Below are 21,040 nucleotides of genomic sequence, written 5' to 3' on the forward strand. Positions count from 1 at the left end.
TAGCGTATTAATAGGTATTGTGTAAAAAAATTAACCCAATCCGCCGTCATGTCGATATCAAATAAAGCGGTCAACCTTATATACACTTATACTTCCCTAAGGGGAGCTAACCCGCGAGGAGATAAATTTTTCAAAATTTTTAAATTATTTGATATACCTCATACCCATGAGAGTATGAGAGCTGACACATCAAAAAAATAAGTTGCGAATGAGCGGTTATGAGCATATTAGTTATATGTGGCTTTTAGGATTTAGAGTTGACCCAGTAGAACGAGACCTAAATGACGACGAAAATAACTGAAATTTTGACCACAACCATTTATTATTATCGTGATAACATCCAACGGTCAATTTTGATAAAGTCTATTTCCTCTGTGTTGTTGCTCATAAAAGATATACTTTTTGACAACTAATAAACTAGTAAGACTACATTAGTAGACATATAAGGATTTTGTGCAATCCAAATAATCGAAATTGAAAATCGATAAATTTGACATTACCCATCTATTTATAGCTTATTAATAAATATTGTGTAAAAAAATTAACCCGATCCGCCGTCATTTCCCTATCAAATAAATCGGTCAACCTTGTATACATCTATACTTCCCTAAGGGGAGCTAAACCGCGAGGAGATAAACTTTTCAAAAAATTTACATTATTTGATATACCTCAGACCCATTAGAGTATGAGAGCTGACAGATAGAAAAAATAAGTTGCGAATGAGCGGTTATGAGCATATTAGTTTTATGTGGTATTTAGGGTTTAGGGTTGACCTAGTAGATCGAGAGCTACACGACGACGAAAATAGCTGAAATTTTGACCACAACTGTTTATTATTATCATGATAACATCCAACGGTCGATTTTGATAAAGTCTATTTCCTCCACGTTGTTGCTCATATAAGGTATACTTTTTGACACAACTAATAAACTAGTTAGGCTACATTAGTAGACATAAAAATGTTGTGCAGTCTAAATAATCGAAATTGGAAATTGATAAATTTGACATTACCCATCTATTTATAGCGTATTAATAGGTATTGTGTAAAAAAATTAACCCGATCCGCTGTCATTACCATATCAAATAAAGCGGTCAACCTTATATACACCTATACTTCCCTAAGTGGAGCTAAACCGCTAGGAGATAAACTTTTCACAATTTTTACATTATTTGATATACCTCATACCCATGAGAGTATGAGAGCTGACAGGTCAAAAAATAAGTTGCGAATGAGCGGGTATGAACATATTAGTTTTATGTGGTACTTAGGGTTTAGAGTTGACCTAGTAGATCGAGACCTAAACGACAACGAAAATAGCTTAAATTTTGACCATAACTATTTCTTTTAATCATGACAACATCCAACGGTCGATTTTGATAAAGTCTATTTCCTACACGTTGTTGCTCATAGAATGTATACTTCTTGATACAACTAATAAATTAGTAGACGTATAAGGATTTTGTGCAATCCAAATAATCGAAATTGGAAATCAATAAATTTGACATTACCCATCTATTTATAGCGTATTAATAAATATTGTGTAAAAAAATTAAGGGTCCTTGCCCAAAAGCACCAAAATGAGCCAAACTTTTCCTACTTACCCCAGCAACAGATTTTTGTTCCCACATACACAATTTCACACCAAATGACCATTTTGCCCTCAATCCAATTAAACAATTACTTCAACTGCCACACACACACACTCTCTCTCTCTCTCTCCACAGACGCCGGCGACAACTCAAACCGATACCTCCGAGCCCGGGTTGCTCCACGACGGAGTCTCCGATGCCGGAGGGTACCAAAATGGCCGGAAAATTACTGCATAACCTGGAGGCAATTCTCGAGTCGCTCCCGGCCTCGTCAACTACGCTCTTGGCATCTGCTCCGATCGTTTTGCAGAACCACCAGCTGCTCCGATCGTTTTGCAGAACAACCAGTCGTCGTTGTTGCTCCCATCGGCCTCGTCGACGACACAGAACCACCAGCCGCCATCGTTTTGCAGAACCCAATCCGGCGGAGTATCAACACACCTCGATCTCTCTCCTCTCTCTCTGTCACCGCCGTGGTTGAAGGCATTCAAGTGTGGTTTTCCGACGGCAAGTTGTTCACCGAGCACTAGGCACAGACATCATCTACGACCCCAGCCTCGCCAGAAGTAGTCGGGTCTGCAACCGGAGAAGGGAGAAGTCCCTTGGGTGCCCAGATCATTTTCTGGGTGCCCAAATCAGTTTTTTTTTTTTTAAAGTAATTTGGCAGAAGGAAAGGAAAAAAAAAATTTATGTCTATTGGGGGCAATAGACGTTTTGAATTGATATAATCTCTTCATTTTTTTTCTTTAATCAAAGTTTTATTTGTCTAATTTTAAAAAGATTAGTTCTCATTCCGGCGACCGAAAGTTATATTGGGGGGCAATAGACGTCTATTAGGGGGCAATACAAGGCTGATAGTCATCTATTGGAGGACAATAGACATCTATTGGGGGGCAATACAAGGTTGATAGTCGTCTATTTGGGGACAATAGACGTCTATTGGGGGGCAATAGACGTCTATTAGGGGGCAATAGACTATTGGAGGAATAGACGTCTATTGCCCCTCTATTGGGGGGCAATAGATGTCTATTGGGGGCAATAAACATTTCCGGTGAGATTTTCAGAAAATTCCGGTGGGAGGTAGCCGGTGACCGGAATCCGACGACCGGTGACCGGATTCTGGCGAAAGTTGATTGGATTCCGGCGAAGTCTCTTATGGTTTCTCTCTCTTCCATTCTCTCTCTCTCTCTCTCTCTCTCTCTAAGTAATAAAGGGGTGAGGGTAAAATGGTATTAAAAAAAAATTTAAAAACAAAAAAAAAAATCTTAATGGGTATTAGGGAAGACCTCCTTAGAGTGTTTTGGGTAAGTGAGAATTAAAAAAACTTAATGGGGTAAGTGGGAAAAAATTCTCTAGAAATGGGGTAAATGGACAAAAACCCAAAAATTAACCTCATCCGCAGTCATTTCGATATCAAATAAAGCGGTCAAACCTTATATGCACCTATACTTTCCTAAGGGGAGCTAAACTGCGAGGAGATAAACTTTTCAAATTTTTTACATTATTTGATATACCACATACCCATGAGAGTATGAGAGTTGACCGATCGAAAAAATAAGTTGTGAATGAGCGGTTATGAGCATATTAGTTTTATGTGGTATTTAGGGTTTAGGGTTGACCTAGTAGATCGAGACCTAAACAATGACGAAAATAGCTGAAATTTTGACCACAACTATTTATTATTATCATGATAACATCCAACGGTCGATTTTGATAAAGTCTATTTCCTCCATGTTGTTGCTCATAGAAGGTATACTTGATACTTTTAGGTCACTAATATTGTCGAAACGAGACAATGACAAGCAAATTTAAACTAACACATGCAATTTATTATACATTTATAACCCTATATTTATAAATTATATTCTTTGATGGGGAACTCCATTGAGACATAAGAGAAGTCGAAAAAATGAACGTTGGATGAGATGATTGGAATATTTTATGCTCATAGTTAAAATATTATCTACTTTCAATTTTATTTTTTTTTTTGAGTGGAAGACGTCAATAGAACCAACACACACACCCATGCAGTGTATCCCAGCATAGCCAGACTAATCACTACACCGCAGACGCACGAACCATTGAGTGTTTTAACTTAACCCAGGTCCCTCAAATCTGCTGGCCACGGGATGGAGCTGGGATTCGAACTCTAGACCAATCTACTTGGTCAACCACCACCTCGATGTTACTAACACCAAAATATCATTTGCTAATCTATCAAAAATTTTATGGGGGATCTTTTCATGACCATTTCTAATATGATCTACCTTTATCATAAAAACTCGATATATAAAATTAATGCAGTTAATTCCAAACACTAAACTAATAAATAAGAGAAATAATTACAAACATATCAATGTCCACTTGAAAATTTAATTTAACAATTTATTGTTACATTTTTTTTTCAATTAATTTTCATATTTCACTAATGTTGTCAGTTTAGAAACAATAACCACCAAATTTGAGATGAGAAATACGGTTTATTAAAAATATTAACAAACATATATAAAGTAACAAAAATCCACATCCTACTAAGCTAACTAAAGTAACAAGCAAAATAAATGAGAACCAAAATTAGCATAAGCCCAAGCCCCAAAGCTAACGCCCAGGCTGTACCAATATGCGTTTTTTTTTTTTTTTTTTTTTTTGTGATTAAGAGGCATGAGGTCTGCAAGGAACGCACTACCAGCAGCAGGAATTCTCCCACCGTCGTCCCGCCATCCTCAACCCAATCACCACCTTCCAATCTTCCATCGATTGCGCCGATCTCTACCTTGCCCCCATCGATCAGCCCTCAATCCCCTCATGCTGGATCTCAACCCAACCAACCTACCCGTCCAAGTCTCCCACCGATGAATTACCTGGAGAAGATCACCTCCAAGATGGCGTCCTAGAAACAGAAGAGCTGAAGGTGAGAAAAAGTTTTCAACAATTTAGAGAGAACGGGTTGTGGTGATGGACTGATGGGTGACAAGCACGGTGATGAACACTCCCAACTTGATCCAAGTTCTCCATCTGTTATCATCGAAGGTTCATAGGTGTAGAGGCTGGGTAATCAATTCACTCAGGTTGCTCTGGGTAAAACCCAATTCACCCTATGATTGGGTAAAACTCAATTGAGAATAAAACAACCGGGAACAGGCTAAGCCTTTCCCTTGTGAATCTCGTCTTAATAAAGAGGCACGAGAAAGTCATGTGGGTGGACCCTCGATATTGTTTGTTATGTCTTGCTATTATTTTGATTATGGTTGGATGATGAAGTATAAATGTGTTCTTGGCTGTTGTTATATAAGTTGGAATGATTGAATTGTCAGATTTCAAACCTTTATCTATGTTGAATATTGTTGCACCAAACTTGACTTATAGGTTATAAAGGAGCATGCAATACACTTCCATACCCACTTCAGCTTCATTATCGACTAATTCAATGTAAGAAACAAGCCCGTGGAGACAGCTTTTTGGCTTCAAAATAGCCACATTTTTTGTTGGATGCCTATAAACAACAATGACATCTACAGGTTTCTTTTGCCGAAAAAATTGAACTTGTATCCTTGAGCTCTTGTTACCTTTAATGTTATCACCCCAAGTCAAAATATGACCTCCACTGTTTATAACAAAGCCCAACCCATGTTGGATGTCATGTGCAGCCTCACGAGCCTGAGCCCGAGTCTGACCACTACCACCAAACCTCTTTTTTGAAACAACATGAAGAGTAACTGCAACTGTATTTCTCATCTCTTTAAAGAACGTAGTTTCTCTCGTTTTGAAAGGAGAGAGAGAGGAGAGATTTCTTGTGCTTTGGCGTAAGTGGTGGCCATCTCACACTTGAGATGACAACCATTTTTGACATCTGATTTACATGGGAGCATCATATCATACATAACACTATTACTTCTACCTAAGTGTACGGTTATCAACATATCAATACGAAGATATCAAGTGGAATAAAATCTAAATCTGCTGATATTGAGCTTATTAGTAAATATTCATGTCTTCGATATGTCAAATTGAAAGAAAAAAAAAATGTATGTCCGATTGTAAAATGTGAAAGGAAATATATAAAAACTAAAAATGAATGAAAAAGAGAATAAATGGGCAAGTGGATGTGAGACATTATACTATTTTTTTCTTTTCTAATTCTACTAATTACTTTGTTGTCTTTATTGTTTAAGAGAAAATCTTAGGCTTTGAATGTTTAAAAAGAACTTAAGTTTTATAGATGAACATTATGGACAATAATTATAACAAGTAAAACTCTTTGTTTCATTTATGGTGAGCTTTAATATAAAAAAAACTCACATCCATGGGATGTTATAGTAAAAAATAATTTTTTAGTGTTAGTAGACTCTTATTGAGTGATTGTTTACCACCAAACACGTATAAAAATATAATATTGCAAACTTCATTATTAATAACACTCTTATACAATCTCTTATCTAAAACAATGCAATACATGAGTGATGTATTAGAGGTTTGAAAATTGGTAACTTAATGCGCTTCGTTAAAGTTTATTTAATAAACATATTTTCATACTTGAGGATGTAATGAATTGTTAGGCTAGTGACATTGTATAATATGTTTATTAGTCTTCCTACATGAGTTATATACTGTGCAAAAATAAACATTAAAGTAGAGGTCATCATGGGCGGGGCCGGCGCTAGCCCTACCCTAAATTTTAGGGTTTAGGCCATCTCCAGTAATTGGTTCAAAGGGTCATTTCTTAGATTTTAGCCTTTTTTTTTTTTTTTTTTTTTTTTTTATCTCCAACAACAACTAAGAACAGGGCTAAAGGGCCAAAGGTCTTCGAAGATGGCCATATGCAGCCCTTTGGCTAGCCCAGTCTAAATTTAAAGGGACAACTCTCTCCAAACGTGATGGGCATGTGGGCCGTCGAGACATACTATGGGATGGACAAGTGATAGCTTGTCATTGATTAATTGACAATTCAAACTCATTTTAACGGTCATATGGCAATCAATGGTGTATGATTAAACAACACCAATTATATTCCAAATGAATGGCTAAGATTACATGCAACGACAGTTAGTTTATATTTTTATTTTTTTAACAAAACAATAAAAAATTTCAAAATCTCATGTTCCCTATAAATACCTACATCATTTATGTATAATTTCACACATTCTATTTTCCTTCTATAATTCACCTCAACATAGATGTTTTATCTTATCAAAACTTTAAACGTTAGAAAAAATATATACATCTAAAAAAAATAATCTAATTTAGAATAGTTACAACTCATAAGAATATAATAAAATATTGGAAATGGCTAAAATTTAGCCTTGCGCTGCTGGAGACCATTTATTAAAGAATTATATTTCTAGGGCTAAAATTTAGCTCCGGCCCCAATATAGCCCTCCATTACTGGACATGGCCTTAGTGGGGCCAAGTTGGACTTGGTCAAAGTCAACGAAGCTTAGGGCCAGCAAGTCTGAGGCTTCAATATGTCAGCCATTACTCGCCTATAAGGGTGGGGTGGCAAGAATTGAAAGGGTCGGGCAGCCCTTCCGGATAGGGCTGGGGTGGGCCTTGCTCTATTTAACTCAAATAATCTCAAACTAAAGAAAAAAAAAATTCAATACATGCCATCAAATATAAGTCTAACATCAATTACCTAAGCTACATCAGTTCAAAAACGGGAAAGTAGCATAGGCTAGTTTAAAGTCATAATCCAACTATATGACAAAAGCAGTCAAGTTAAAATGAAACTAAATAAAATATGACTACTTCAAAAATAAAAATTACAAAAAAAATCGTTTTGTAGGCTTCAAAGAAAAGAGAGTGGATTGACAGATGATTCTTGTGGTCATAATCCACCATAATGTATTATGCTAAGAATTTCCACATTTCACTACTCCGATGAATCCTCCCATTGCTGCAATTATAAATAAATCTTCACTCTATCAAGAAGAAAGTTTCATATAAGTGCAACCTAGTTATTAACTTGTTTTTCTCTAGTACCTCATGAAAAGGAATGTCTAACTTTCCGATTCTAGCCATTAAATAAAATATTTTCCCAATCATTTTTGAACCTGTATTGTTTTTCTTTTAGAACGCATGTCACTTTGTGAAATGAAGCTAGAAAAATCAAATTAGGACATGTTACTTTCACAAAGCCAATTACAAGTCTAAAAAGAGAGTATAAGTAAAGCCAATTGCAAGTTGCAATGATTGAAAGGGTTCTATGTTTATGGAGATCTAGTATTGTGATACTAAAAATCTGAGTGACAGGTAATATGTGTCCATACAACATACCAACTATATATGCACATAAATCCTGAATCTCTTGTTTTTGATAACAGGTATTTGGCCTGTAGATCACTCTAAGCAACAAAATACTATAATACAATTACTGATACCAGACAACACAAGAAACATAAGCATCCGTAAAAACTAAGATGGAACCCCTTTGGCATGTATTGAATAGTAATACAATAAGTTTGTTAACACTGAAACAAGAAAGAGGATACCACCCTTTCCTGAATCTCCAATCGACTCGATCCTAGCTGTGTCTGATTGAGCACATTCAAGTGCATTCATCTAGTCTGGTAATGCTAATAGTGCATTCCGTATATCTTCAGCTCACTGCTCATCTTACTCCCTGTCTTGTTGTCTTGCTTTTGCCAACCTCCAATCTTTCAAGCAAATCAGTGCTTCAATTGTGTTTGGACTTAGACTTGGCTAACTCGCTCTATTCTCTAATACAACTCTCTATGCCTTGATAGTGGGCTCTACAATTATTATACCACTTTCAATTGTGACAAGTTTTCTTATGCATGGCGCGTGTAATATATGTGCTCATCGTTTAGTGCAATTTGATCACCACGTACTAAACAAGCACATTAGTCGATTTAAAGAATTTTTTGAATGTTCAAAATGTTTCGAAACTCATATCCAATGGCTAATTTTTATAAACGAAAACTGAAATTGTATTATTACTTTGCAAATATAAATTTCTGTAAAAACAAAAAAAATTCCCAAGTGATCTATAAATACCTCATTCTTAATATGGAAGCGGAGGCGTGTAGGGCTGGCTTACTTCTTGGTATTCACCAAGGTTGGACTGACATAGATGTTGAAAGCGACTCTGCCATCCTGATTTCTGCTCTCAATAGTCGAGAGAAGAATTTCTCTGAGGTAAGTCGAGTTTTAGATGATTGTAGGGAGTATATTACTGCTTTTCAATCTGTTAGCATTCGACATATTTACCGTGAAGCAAATGGTGTAGCGGATAGGCCTGCTCACCTTGCTAGTAGTGGTTTCATTGATGATGTATGGTATGATGTAGGGTTAGATGAGACACCTGCAATCATTCAGGATGTTCTCTATGAGGATTATTGCAACTGTTCTACTGTAGCTCGGGGTTCAAGTTTTATGTCCCCCCCCCCCCAATGCAAAATTCTACTATTAATTTAATAAATGGAACCGGGCGTGGGGCTGAGCCTCCCAGCTAAGCTGGGTTCCAAACCCCTTTAAAAAAATAATAAATAATAAATAAATACCTCATTCTTTTTTCTTCATCTTCCACACCAGAAATCTATCATATATAACTTACAATTCTCTTTGTTTTTCATCTAATATTTCCTACTTTCTCTACCATTGTGCACCAAATATTGCTAGTGCCAGTACTAATTGGCTGCTTGTTGAAGAAAATTCAACTATGTAGGTTCTGGGTAAGTTTTACTACGTCTATAATCAACGACAATCGTTAATCAAAAATAAATTATAGGAAAAAAATTTATGCCAACTATAAGGAAAATCGGCCGCTGATATTCAAAGCCAACAACAAGCTCTACAATCCAGTTGACAGAATTTGAAGGATGTACTCAAAGTTTGGTAATTTAGTTTGAAAAAAGCTAAATGTAATATTTGAAGTGGCAAGAATAGGATAAATGAGGTAATCTTTTTTTAACTAACAAATTAACTTAAATAAGTATCTAAAATAACTGTAATGTTTACACGGTCACCAGTGACCAAGGATTTTATTGTCACTCACCCTTGGAATTAATATCAAGAGTTGAGATTAAAAGAATGAATTTTAAGGAACAAAAATCTTATTTTAAATTTTCAAACAAATTTTTTTTTCTCTCTGAGAGAAAGCAGTGAGGCTCAAGGGCGGCTAGGATCTCGTCGGAGTTCCTTCAGTTCTCATTCGGTGGCTCCCGCGCCGCGCTTGGTTGCTGGCCTTATTGGTGAGCGGTGAGAGCTGTCGGACGGGGAGCTGTTTGCTTGAGGAGGTCTGTGGCTCCTGTCGTGGAGGCTTAACTTAGGTTTGGTCGAAGGTTGTTTCTCGGTGAGTGGTGTCCGGCGATGTTGATCCCGGCGAGCAGGGCGATCAGGTGCTCCGAACACGGAGTTTCTTGGGTGGATGACTGGTTGACAAGGGAATCGGGTTTCCTTCCAGATCCGGGTATGGTGGTTATCTGAAGCTTTGACTGGGGCGCGGTGCTGGGCCGGCTAGAGGTTTGCTTGGCTTAGTTGACAACGGCGACTGGGAGGTTTTCTAGAGATTTAGGGTAACATTGAGTGGTAGCTGGGTTGCAATACTGGTGCATTCGTTTTGGGTTCTGTGGTAGGACGCTGGGATTGGGCCATCTTTGGGCCAGGCCTTTGCTGGGCTAGAGCCTTTAGGGTTAGGTTTTTACTTTAGTTTGTTATCTACAATAAAGCTCCACCTTTGTGGTCGGTGTAGTGGGCTTTGGCCCTTTTATACCTTGATCTTTATGTTGTAACATGTGCAAGTCCAGTCCAAGGACCAATATTGATGTACACCAAAAAGGTCTTAGGCGGATGTACTGGTTTTTCGGTTTTGTAGCTTCATTTGATCAAAGCGTAGTAGTCTAGGCTAGTATTCATTTTTTAATGTGCAGTTAGTGCACTACTTAAGCAATGAATGTAATGAGTGATCTTCGAATCCCCTAATTTGACATTGTACTGTCGTATGATCTTTTGATTACAGGAATATATTACATAAGCTTACGAATTAAATTGTCAACAACAAGATAAAATGTAAAAGCTCCTCAGAGTTTACTACATAGCGGAAGTCAGAACAATGGCAAAGCCAACCAAATTTGCTTCCTACCTGTTCTGCTGCCAACAAGCTACCTCAGCTTCAGCCACGATTACCCTGACTTGCAGGATTAACCCCTACACCGTTTGAATAGTGCACCGGGTCGTCACACAACATACCCTGTAAGCTTTTGCAAGCCCGTATGAGTAACTCAAAACAACTCACACTCAAATCACGGGATAAAAGCCCGCACGTTTCAATAGAGAAACCAAATCACGCTTTAATCCTTAAAACACGAAACAAAGGAGAACAACTCACACTTTAATTCTCATTCAAATCGAAATAAAAGAAAGCAACTTACACCTTGGTTTCTTTTAAAACGAAACATAGAAAGCAACTCACACCTTGATTTCTATCAAAATAACATAGAAAGCAACTCACACCTTGATTTCTATCAATTGTATCAAATCGTACCATAGAAAACAACTCACACTTGAATTCTATCAATATAACATAGAAAGCAACTCACACCTTGATTTCTATCAATCGTACCAAATCGTACCATAGAAAACAACTCACACTTGAATTCTATCAATATAACATAGAAAGCAACTCACACCTTGATTTCTATCAATCGTACCAAATCGTTAATAAGGAAAACAACTTGCACCTTGTCCCCTTAAAAACCGTTAATAAGGAAGCAACTCACACTTTGTTCCCTAAAAACACGTAATGTCATGAGTTATCAATAACCAACTCCCGTTACCCCATGAATTACCTATATGGCAGACAGACTAGAGCTCTAACTGAAACGTAACCACTCGTCCGGCCAAAGACGTGATTACCTGATATTCTGCCCAAGGTCATAGACCTTCGATCCTCGGGCCGCACTGTCCCTTGGAGCAAATCATCAAAACAGTCGCACAGGACTCAAAAACATTACACAAATCGCAACGCTTTTGAAAACAATCGAAATCAAAACAATAAAACAATAACACAAAACAATAAAAAGCATCATTTCATGCATATTGTTTTCATACCCAAATCTCAACGCTTTTCCCACATTTCAACGCTTTTCAAAACAAATCGAAATCAACATTTCCACAATCATTTGTTTTCCAAAAGCCACAACCCAAAACAATAAAACGCATCATTCATGCCTATTGTTTTCATAAATCCACAAACCACCAAAACATATATATTTCACGTAAATCTATATATATGTAGTCATCCGCTCAGGAATGCCTACTAATACCAACTATAGTTTGCAGTTACTAAATAACTCTCAAAATGATAAAGGTATTCCGTTCGTAAATGAACCTTGTGAGATTACTCACCTCGAAACTCCCGCTGTGTCTCCAATATAGAACAAAGCAACCAATCCACAAAATAACCGTCCAAATACTTCGCCAAGTACCTAAGGACGCACAGCTCTGATTCAGTCAACGAATCACAAGGAATAACGTTTGAAACCCTAAATCGAACCAAAATTCCCAAAGTGGCGCCAATCGAGGCAAAACCACATCCGATACCTCCCAAAGTCTCCGGAATACGTCCACGATCGATATGACCAAACCACAAGTCGATCGGACGCTCGAATCCTCACGGATCGAATAAATCAAACGGTATGAAATCGTAAAAATCATAACAATTTCATACAAACTCCAAAATATGCGTATTATATATCAAAACGCTCGTATCGACGAGTAGAAAAGATATAATACCAGAAACAGCCCCATACATGGCCGGAACACCGTCGGAACGCCGCCACAGGCAGTGGCGCACCGCCGCCGGCCAAAACTCAATATTTCACAAAACCCATAACATCAAAGTTCTTCATCTAAGCATGCTTGTGAATTTTCATAACTAGCTCGAAGTCAGAAAACAAGCATAAAGGGTCGAAAACTACCTCACAAACCGTGAATAGTAATCCAATCTGAGTTGAACCGATTTCCACGTAAATCGATCCAAACAAACACCATAGATCGACTCAGACGACCCCCACGAAGCCAAGGAAGGAAACTTGAAGCCGTGCCGTCGCCGGAGCTGCGTTTTCCGGTCGGGTCTGAAAACACCAATCTGCACCGCCTTTCTGCGCCGTACACGGTGGATATCGCCGCTAGATAACACCACAGGGACCACCAGACGGAGGAGGCAAACCAGCTGTCCAAATTTCACGGCCACAGGTCGCCGGACTTGCTAGTTCCGACCGGGTCGGATCGCCGGGTTCGGGTTGGGTCAGCCCGATATTTTCGATTCTGAAGGTGCAGCCGAGAGAGAAGAGAGAGAAGAGATATTTCCGGAAATGGAAATAATGAAAATAGTAAGTTTCCAACTTGGGAAACTTCTATTTATACCAAAATGGAAATTCCTTCCAATGGCCATAACTTTCTCATACGAACTCCGATTCTCGCGTTCCACATGTCCACGAACTCATATCGATGCGCTCTACAACTTTCATGAAGGAAGTTTTCGGAGAATCTCAACGTTTCAAAATTCAACCTTTGCAAGCCCCCTAAAGTCATACTTTCCGAATAAAAATTCATCCGAAACACTTCCGCTCCATCCACGAGCCACGAAACCGTCCAATAACCACAAATTAGATTCCAGAAATCCTCAGAAAATAAATACGAATTTCCGGCATCACATGCAAAGCCCTAAGGTGATCAATCAAAGAACTTAAACATAAAGCATCAATTCAAATAGTGACTAAGAATTCATCATAAAGAAACTATAAATTCATCAACAAATCATCAAAGTACATAAACAATCATGCTAGGGCATCATCCTAACCCTAGAAAAAGGTTTAGCAAAAGATAACTAAGTAAAACATAAGAAAAACATAAAAAGAATGGAAAAGGAAAAGAATGGGAAGATGTACGAGTCTTCTCTGCTCCTTAGGTGTCTACATTGTGCTCCCGAGACTTTCTTTCTCATGTAAATTCGTGCTCCCTTATATAGGGAAGATTTCTGCTCATCTTTGACTTCATGTTTCCTTGTAAAACTTGGGTTTAGATTCCTTTCTTCATTTGGAATGGGAAAACCTTGAAATATCTCTGGTAGAAGTAGGAATAAGTTCGTCATTTAATCCTCATCTCAATTAACTTCCTTGAAACATTAGGATTGACGATCTTGTGCCACGGAACTTGAGTTCTCCACGAATGGTTGTAAATTCCCAAGCAGGTTTCCTGTTCTGACCTTTCTTCAATCAAATAATCATAACTTTCTCCAGAAGTATCTAAATTGAGATCCGTAAAATTCTACAGGAAGTAGACATCCATAGCTTTCCATGAATATAAGGCTCATTGTCTGATTTTATCTGAGAATTTCCCAGTAATTTGGCGAAGTTGGGTGTTCTGCACAGACAGATTCTGGAACATGGTATTGCAATCGCCTTTCAATCCTACTTAGCTCATTCTAGCTTTTTTTCTTCTTTCTACGAAACAAACCTACAAAAACACTAAAACATGTAAATGAATCATAAATAAGGAGAACTAAACATAAAAACCAAGATTAAGAGACATAGAAATATAGGATAATATGAGCACATCAGTGAGCTTCGGCCGACCCAAGTATACAAACTTCCATTCCCAGTGCATATAATCAATGCTCTGGGTCATACCCAAAAAACCACACTTACCTTCTTTTGGGAAAAGCCTTTGGAGGTCTGACGCTGTCAGAGTGTGAGAGTATCACTTCGAACAAAGAGTTTCCACTTGTTCGCAAAACTTCTTCAAACATTGCAACATGTCTTCCATCTTTGTTTTTTAGGTACATTGATCATGTAGCTGCACCGTACGCAAGTATTTGTAGGGCACCAGTCATTTTTGTTGGGGTAGGAATCTAATTTTGTAAGAACAATTAACTTTTGTCGCTAGAACTTGTCGTAATTGCAAAGGCTCTCTATGATGCGATTGAAGACAGCTCTTCACATTCTGTACCACATCTAGAATTCTACTTCAGTTTACCCCCCTGAAGTTTGGGGGTGTCATCATGTCACCCCTCTACTCTTAATTTTGAATTTTACCCCCCAAGCTTTTCAATTTCAGTCAGCCGTATCCTATCTCTCAGATTCCGTCTAAATTGGACGTTAACTCCTATAATAAGGCTCACTTTGAGGGCTAAAATGGTCATTTCATGACCAAAACAAAGAACAAAACAAAAAAACCCTCACTTTCGGAGGTTTCTCTCTCTCTCTCTCCTCTCTCTCTCAGATCTGCAAGCCCAAAAGTCGAAATCGAAATCCAACAAGATCGACTCCTCCGCAACCCTAACCGGAGCCTCAATGACCTCCCAGAAGATATCCTCCTCCACATCCTCCGATCGCGCCAAATTCACTGTCGAATACGACAGATTCAAGACCAAGCTCTACCGCAATGTCACAGGAAAAAAGTCGGTGTTGGACGAGTTCCACGTGGCGCTCCTCAGGCCACCGCCGCCTCGGGAAGAGGGCTACGCCTTCAAGAGAAACGACGCCATCAACGCTTTCATGGGCGGCAGGTGATGGGAGGGAGTGATCACTGAGGAGCTGGGCGGCGCGCGTTTCTAGGTGTTTTTTAGGTTTGTGAAGCAGAGAGTTGAGTTTGAGGCGGATGAGCTGAGGCTTCATAGGGAGTGGGTCAGAGGGGTTGGGTTCCTCCTCTGAGAGAAGAACAGAGGGTAAGTGGAGTAAATTTTGGGGCTTTTTGTTGGTTTGATTGAGATTTTACTGTGGGTGAATTGATTTTTAGGAATGTGATTTTGGTTTAAAAGTTGAAACTTTGTGGTGGGTTTCGGGGGAAGGATGAAGATAATGAGGGAATTGATTATTGTTGTGAGGTGGTTTCTAATGCTAGTTGCATTTGTTTAGCTATTGAGTGAACTATTTTTTTCGTAGTTAGTGCTAAGACTGAGCTAATGTGGTTAATTGTTTAAGTTGTTGTTTGAATGACTATTGGAAATGCCAGCAAGAGCAATTGGAAACCATTTGCATGCATTTGTGTTTTTGATAGTTTTCTTCTGGGAAAGATCTTAGGTAACATGTATAGTATATATCTTTGTTTGTCGATCATATGTATGCCTTATCTTTCGTTTTGGTTTGCGCTTTTGTGGTCCTTTTCTTGACATGCATGGTTCCATATGTGAAGATGATGCTCAATCTCATTTTGTTTTTTCTTTTGCGGATATGATATGGTCGGTCACCTACTGTGGAATTCAAAAATTTCCTTCCTTTTCCGTGAGTTTGATCTGTGAGAGAGAGAGAGAGAGAGAGAGAGAGAGAGAGAGAGAGAAGAATTTGGAGAAGAGAGAGAAACCTCCGAAAGTGAAAGAGAGAGGGTTTTTTTTGTTTTGGTCATGAAATGACCATTTTAGCCCTCAAAGTGGGCCATATTATCGGAGTTAACGTCCAATTTAGACGGAATCTGAAAGATAAGATACGGCTGACTGAAATTGGAAAGCTTGGGGGGTAAAAATTCAAAATTGAGAGTAGAGGGATGACACCCCCAAACCTCAGGGGGGTAAACTGAAATTAATCCAAAATTATACATTTGATAAAATAATCCTTCATAAGACACTAGTCACACAATTACCTAAGTCTTTCGACATTTGGGAGCACGACCATGTCGTGAACCACTCCCTCTTGATGGATCAGAAGAATCATACTCCGCTAAAGCTGCAATAAGCAGAGCATTTGTGGCTTGGATCTGCTCAATGTCTTCCTTACTTACTTGCTGCCTTTACAACAACCAGTTGTTCAACTCTTCCATCGAAAGGAACATGAATGTGGTGAAGTGTTTGGGTGGAAGAAGAGATTCAAGAAGAACAGAAAGATGGATATGGGCCAAAAATTAGATCTGAAATCAAATATGATTTGTTACAAGATAATGCCACATCAATTTCACACGTGTCAAATAGAGACTAGCCGATGATCTTATCAAAATCTAAGATAATTTATAACTAAAAATGATTTGAAGCATTGAAACATGTCATGTGTTGATAGGAGAAAATTTAGCCAAGATCTTATATATATATATATATATATATATATATATATATTAATTAAAGATATAATGACCTATGACATCTACAAATAATTTAAAATCTTATCAAATTATTTTTTTATATTTAAAATTCTAATTTGCTTATTTTTATTACCGTCAATCAACTGTTGCATAAAAAATATGAAGGCCAAGACAATTCTTATGAATAGTATCAGCCTTTATTAACAAAGATGATTTTTGGACGACAAATACTTAGGTGGGGGTTTCCCCACCACGTGGCCTTATGACCATCCAATCAGAAGTAAGTAAATTTTCCATCTTTTCCGAAACTACCCCTGCTCCTTAAAGTGAAATACCCAAAACACCTCCCCTGCTGGGCAGTGATTGGCCCTCCCCACCACGTGTCCCGTGCGGGTGCCCTACGCAAGATTCTCTCTTTTTGGACTATAGGCATTGCCTGCTGTTGCAGAATACTCTAATCTTGGTCGCCTAACTTGCCTTGGTCATTGGATGGTCCAGCAAACATTAAAATAATAAAAATGCAAGTTATATCGTAACTATTTGTCATTGTAATAATTAGCTAAGTGATGACTAATAATTGCATTAACTAAAGTTTGATTTCCCTCAAATATTAAAAAAAAAATATTAAAATCTTTATATCAAAGAAGAAATATCGGTCTAAATTTTAGATTTGGTGGTTAAATTTCATCTTTAATGAACTTTAGTTACAACAGTACAAAGCGCAAGTGCATGTGGAGTCGAAATCACACTTCCTTTTTCCCATTGAGGAATCCTCCCAAGTCCCAACAGTCGGTCGTCAATTTCGTTCTTTATTGTCGTCGTTGTCCGAACAGTCCATTTCTTCAAATTCACAGCTTTTCCCCTACTGACTCCAAAGCATATTAGGAAATACATACAAAGCCGACAAAACCCATTACGCCAAGCAAACCTTATCATCTTCCCCCACCTGTCTCTCTCTCTCTCTCTCTACCTCTACCTCTTTCTGTCTCTTGCTCTACCTAGAGAGGGAGAGAGAAACACATCAATAGGGCCCCAGAAAAGAGCAACAAACAAAACAATCATGTGGTACATAATCTGGGTTTCTGTGTAAGTAAATTTTCATATGTACTCAATAGAGAAAGGGGTACGTCGGACGAACCAAAATCAAGATCAGACCCACCCTTTTTCTGTGAAAAGAAAGTAATAACCATGGTGGGTATTTTCTCAAGGTTCTCTGTCAGCAGAGCCAGTCATCGACGCACTCAAAGTGCCATCGTAAGAACGCTCTCTTATTCTCTCTCGCTGTATGTTGAGTAGTTGTAGCTTCTTCTTTAAAGTTTCTAGTAAGATTGCTTTCTTTTTTTTACTGGGGTTGACTTTTTCCATATGTTCTAGAATTTGTGATAGGGAGTTTAGATTTGGTCTTCTGTTATGGAACTTTGATGAGGATCTGACCTTGTCTTTGGTTTGGTTTTGGATAGTTGAAAAACCACTTCTTTGAATTCGACTCTTTTTTTTTTTCTTGTGTGCTGTTGGATCTTAACCTGCCTAATCCTGGACTTCTGAGCTATCAGCTTTGGTATCAGCTTACCCTTTTATCCAATTGGCATTCTTTGTTTGGGTTTTGCAATTTCACAGAACCAAGTTTGAGTTTTTGACAGAATATATGTAATGGGTTTACTTGATGATCAGTTTGCTTTTTGGTACCTTCCTTCTTCTTTTGTTTTGTTGTTCAAAACCAATTACAGTTTCTTGTGGTTTGTAAGCGTCTTGTTCCATTGAATTCCTAAACGGTCATAAAATTTTTCTGCTTGAGGTTAGATCTGCGCTTGCTTATATTGCTAATCTTGTGATGTCAGCTATGTGTTGGATGTGGACATTCATGATTCTATGTAAATTGCTATCTGGTGCAGGATGAAAGGGAAGTTTTGCCCCCTAATTCGGAGGTTACTGGTGCAGCAACTGCTACGGCAACTGCATCTCATGGGATTGAAGTAGCAGTGGAGTTTAAGCCAGTTGAACATCCAATGGAGCCTCTTGACAATGACAGACCAATTCAGTGCCCGTTACCTGAGCCTTCTATTCTCAATGTAAGATATATCTCGGCTTCCCTAAAGAATCTAGCTTTCCTACTCAGCAACCTGGGATTATATATTAATTTGGATGACATATGGTAGAACTGTTCTATTTTTTTCTCTATCATTTCAACTGCGTTTACTGATTAGTTGGGGCAATAGTTTACCCTTGTCCGAGCAGATTTGAAGTCATTCTCTATTCAGTGATGAATGGATTAGATGGAAAGCCTTGGTTGTGTGAGCATTCAAGTTTGTTGTCAGCATTAGCCTGAGGGTTTGTGGGTTAAGATGTTAACAATTTCTAATCCGATGCACCATCAGTTGTCATGTTATTAGGACAGTTTGTGGCTTGACAGAGTCTGTGATACTTTTACTTGTATATATGGAAGATAATCCTTCATTCTTGAAGTCACAATTGGAAAAGCAAGCATCAAAACCTGTAGTTTTGTCCATGAATAGATCCCCAGAAGATAGTATTAAGCCATTATGGGGCTTGACAGAGTATGCTGTGATTTATAGAAAACTGCAAACTGTACATGTTTAGTTTAAGTACCTGAGTCCATCATAAGGTTTCCCAGATGTCAGCTCACAACTGCAGTGTAATCAATTTTAGGGAATGGTTGCTACTGAAAGTTTTTTGTAATACCAACTTTTGTTATGATCCGTTGGGAATGCTTGCTATTTTAAGTACCGGAGTCCATTACAAGGTTCCCAGATGTCAGTGCATAACTGCAGTGTAATCAATTTTAGGAATGGTTGCTACTGAAAGTGTTTTGTAATATCAACTTTTGTTCTGATCCCTTGTGAGTGCTTGCTATTTAAGGTCTGACTGTAGCTTCTAACATATCCTATTACAATGAAGTTCCATATGACAAAATTGGTGTCTATTTCAAGAATAGATAGCTATCATCCTAAAGGGTTAAGGCTGCAAAGTCACTGGTCCTTGTTTTTCATGGAATTCTCTAGGAGAAAACTGATTCTATATCAGCATTAGAATGGCAACTTCTTCCAATATTATTATGACTCTTTCACCATCGCTGTCCTACTTGTTGTAATTGTTTTTATCATGGTAATGTTTGAAAGATGTTTCTTCACCCCCCCCCCCCCAAAAAAAAAAAAAAATTTCAGGTTGGCTTTACAATGATTTTGGCTTACTTACAGAATTTTCGGAATGAATTAGTTTTCTTTGTGCTTTGAATTTTGTATCTGTTTGCCATACACATTATCTGTGAATAATGTATGAATATAGTCCTTAATAAAGCTTTTTTGACCTTTAGGATGGAAGAATATGGAAGGAGAGAGTATCAGCAACTGTGCCAAGGAGAGGTGACTTGCCAGTGATGATGGAAGGTGGGTCTCTTGAACCTGAAGGTGCTGTGCCGAAACCAAGACGGCCAAATCGCATGATTTTACCATCTCTTAGTGCCCCTGAACATAACATTCTAAATTTACTAGAAGAATGTAATGCCTCTGGGATCTAAAACATGGCACATTGTTTCCTATTTGGTAATAAATTTCTGTACAATTTCAATTGCTCATACTCTCTCTGTTCACCCCTCTTTTTGTATTGTATATTCTCTTTTTCATAAATGGTTATATTGAATATATGTATTTATAGATGTATCAATGTCACAGTTACACATCTAGAATGTAATTTACCTAGTGAACATTTTCTCAGAATTCCAACTTTTATTATCATCAGTTGCCGCTTTGTTTATACAACCTTGTCTTGGCTCTATTTACACTTAAACTAAGACCGTACCAATACTTCAATCCTGGCCAGGCTCATACAGGTTTCTTAACAAGTGGTGGATTGTAGATGAGATGTCCCCTTTTGGGAGCAGTATAGAATGGGATTGTGGTTTTTTCATTTGCTTCATGTGATTTTATTGTGGAAGTGGTATATTATGCTCTTAAGCAGCTTCTATCATAAACTTATTATATACTTGTTTTCTTCCCCATCATTTGTGGATCTAAAAAAGCAATGGCATGGAATTTGCTGAATAAAATGTCCATCTGTGGTCCATCTAAAATCGCAGGCTCAAGGAAAATAGAAAGAATTGATGCTCAATGTGATGTATAATTCTGTTCTAGCGTTCTTAATCACTTTATTCTCATATTAAGGGATTGAACTTGCTCTTGTATACGAGGAGTATTGCTATGGGAAGTTCTAAAGGACCCCCCACATTCATATCTTTTTCTCACAAAAATTTTAACTAGACCTTCATCTGTAAATCTGGGTCGTGTTGTAGTGATCTTTTTAGGCAATAGGACTTTCACCCGCCAGGTTGAAGAAGAGATATGCTGGACTTGACTCTTGAGTAATAACCAAAGAAGCTTCCCAGTCTTGAGATGGGAAGAGATGA

At 38.0% G+C, this 21,040-nt stretch overlaps 1 protein-coding gene across 1 annotated transcript; it reads left to right on the forward strand.

The window, feature by feature from the left end:
- The first annotated feature begins 17,532 nt into the window (after positions 1 to 17,532).
- On the forward strand, positions 17,533 to 20,375 carry LOC133706591 (uncharacterized). The gene is made up of 3 exons (XM_062132121.1): positions 17,533 to 17,874; positions 18,513 to 18,689; positions 19,952 to 20,375. Exons 1-3 carry the CDS (start codon positions 17,809 to 17,811, stop codon positions 20,153 to 20,155), a joined length of 447 nt encoding a protein of 148 aa, XP_061988105.1. The 5' UTR covers positions 17,533 to 17,808; the 3' UTR covers positions 20,156 to 20,375.
- Positions 20,376 to 21,040: the final 665 nt, after the last annotated feature.

The sequence above is a fragment of the Rosa rugosa genome, chromosome 4 (assembly GCF_958449725.1).
Source record: "Rosa rugosa chromosome 4, drRosRugo1.1, whole genome shotgun sequence".
NCBI classification, from domain to species: Eukaryota; Viridiplantae; Streptophyta; class Magnoliopsida; order Rosales; family Rosaceae; genus Rosa; species Rosa rugosa.

Excerpts from the sequence above, each read along its gene's own strand:
- LOC133706591 (XM_062132121.1), top strand. The coding sequence starts at position 17,809 with ATGGTGGGTATTTTCTCAAGGTTCTCTGTCAGCAGAGCCAGTCATCGA. Across the intron at positions 17,875-18,512 it reads GACGCACTCAAAGTGCCATC|GATGAAAGGGAAGTTTTGCC; the intron begins GTAAGAACGCTC and ends TATCTGGTGCAG. Across the intron at positions 18,690-19,951 it reads CTGAGCCTTCTATTCTCAAT|GATGGAAGAATATGGAAGGA; the intron begins GTAAGATATATC and ends TTTGACCTTTAG.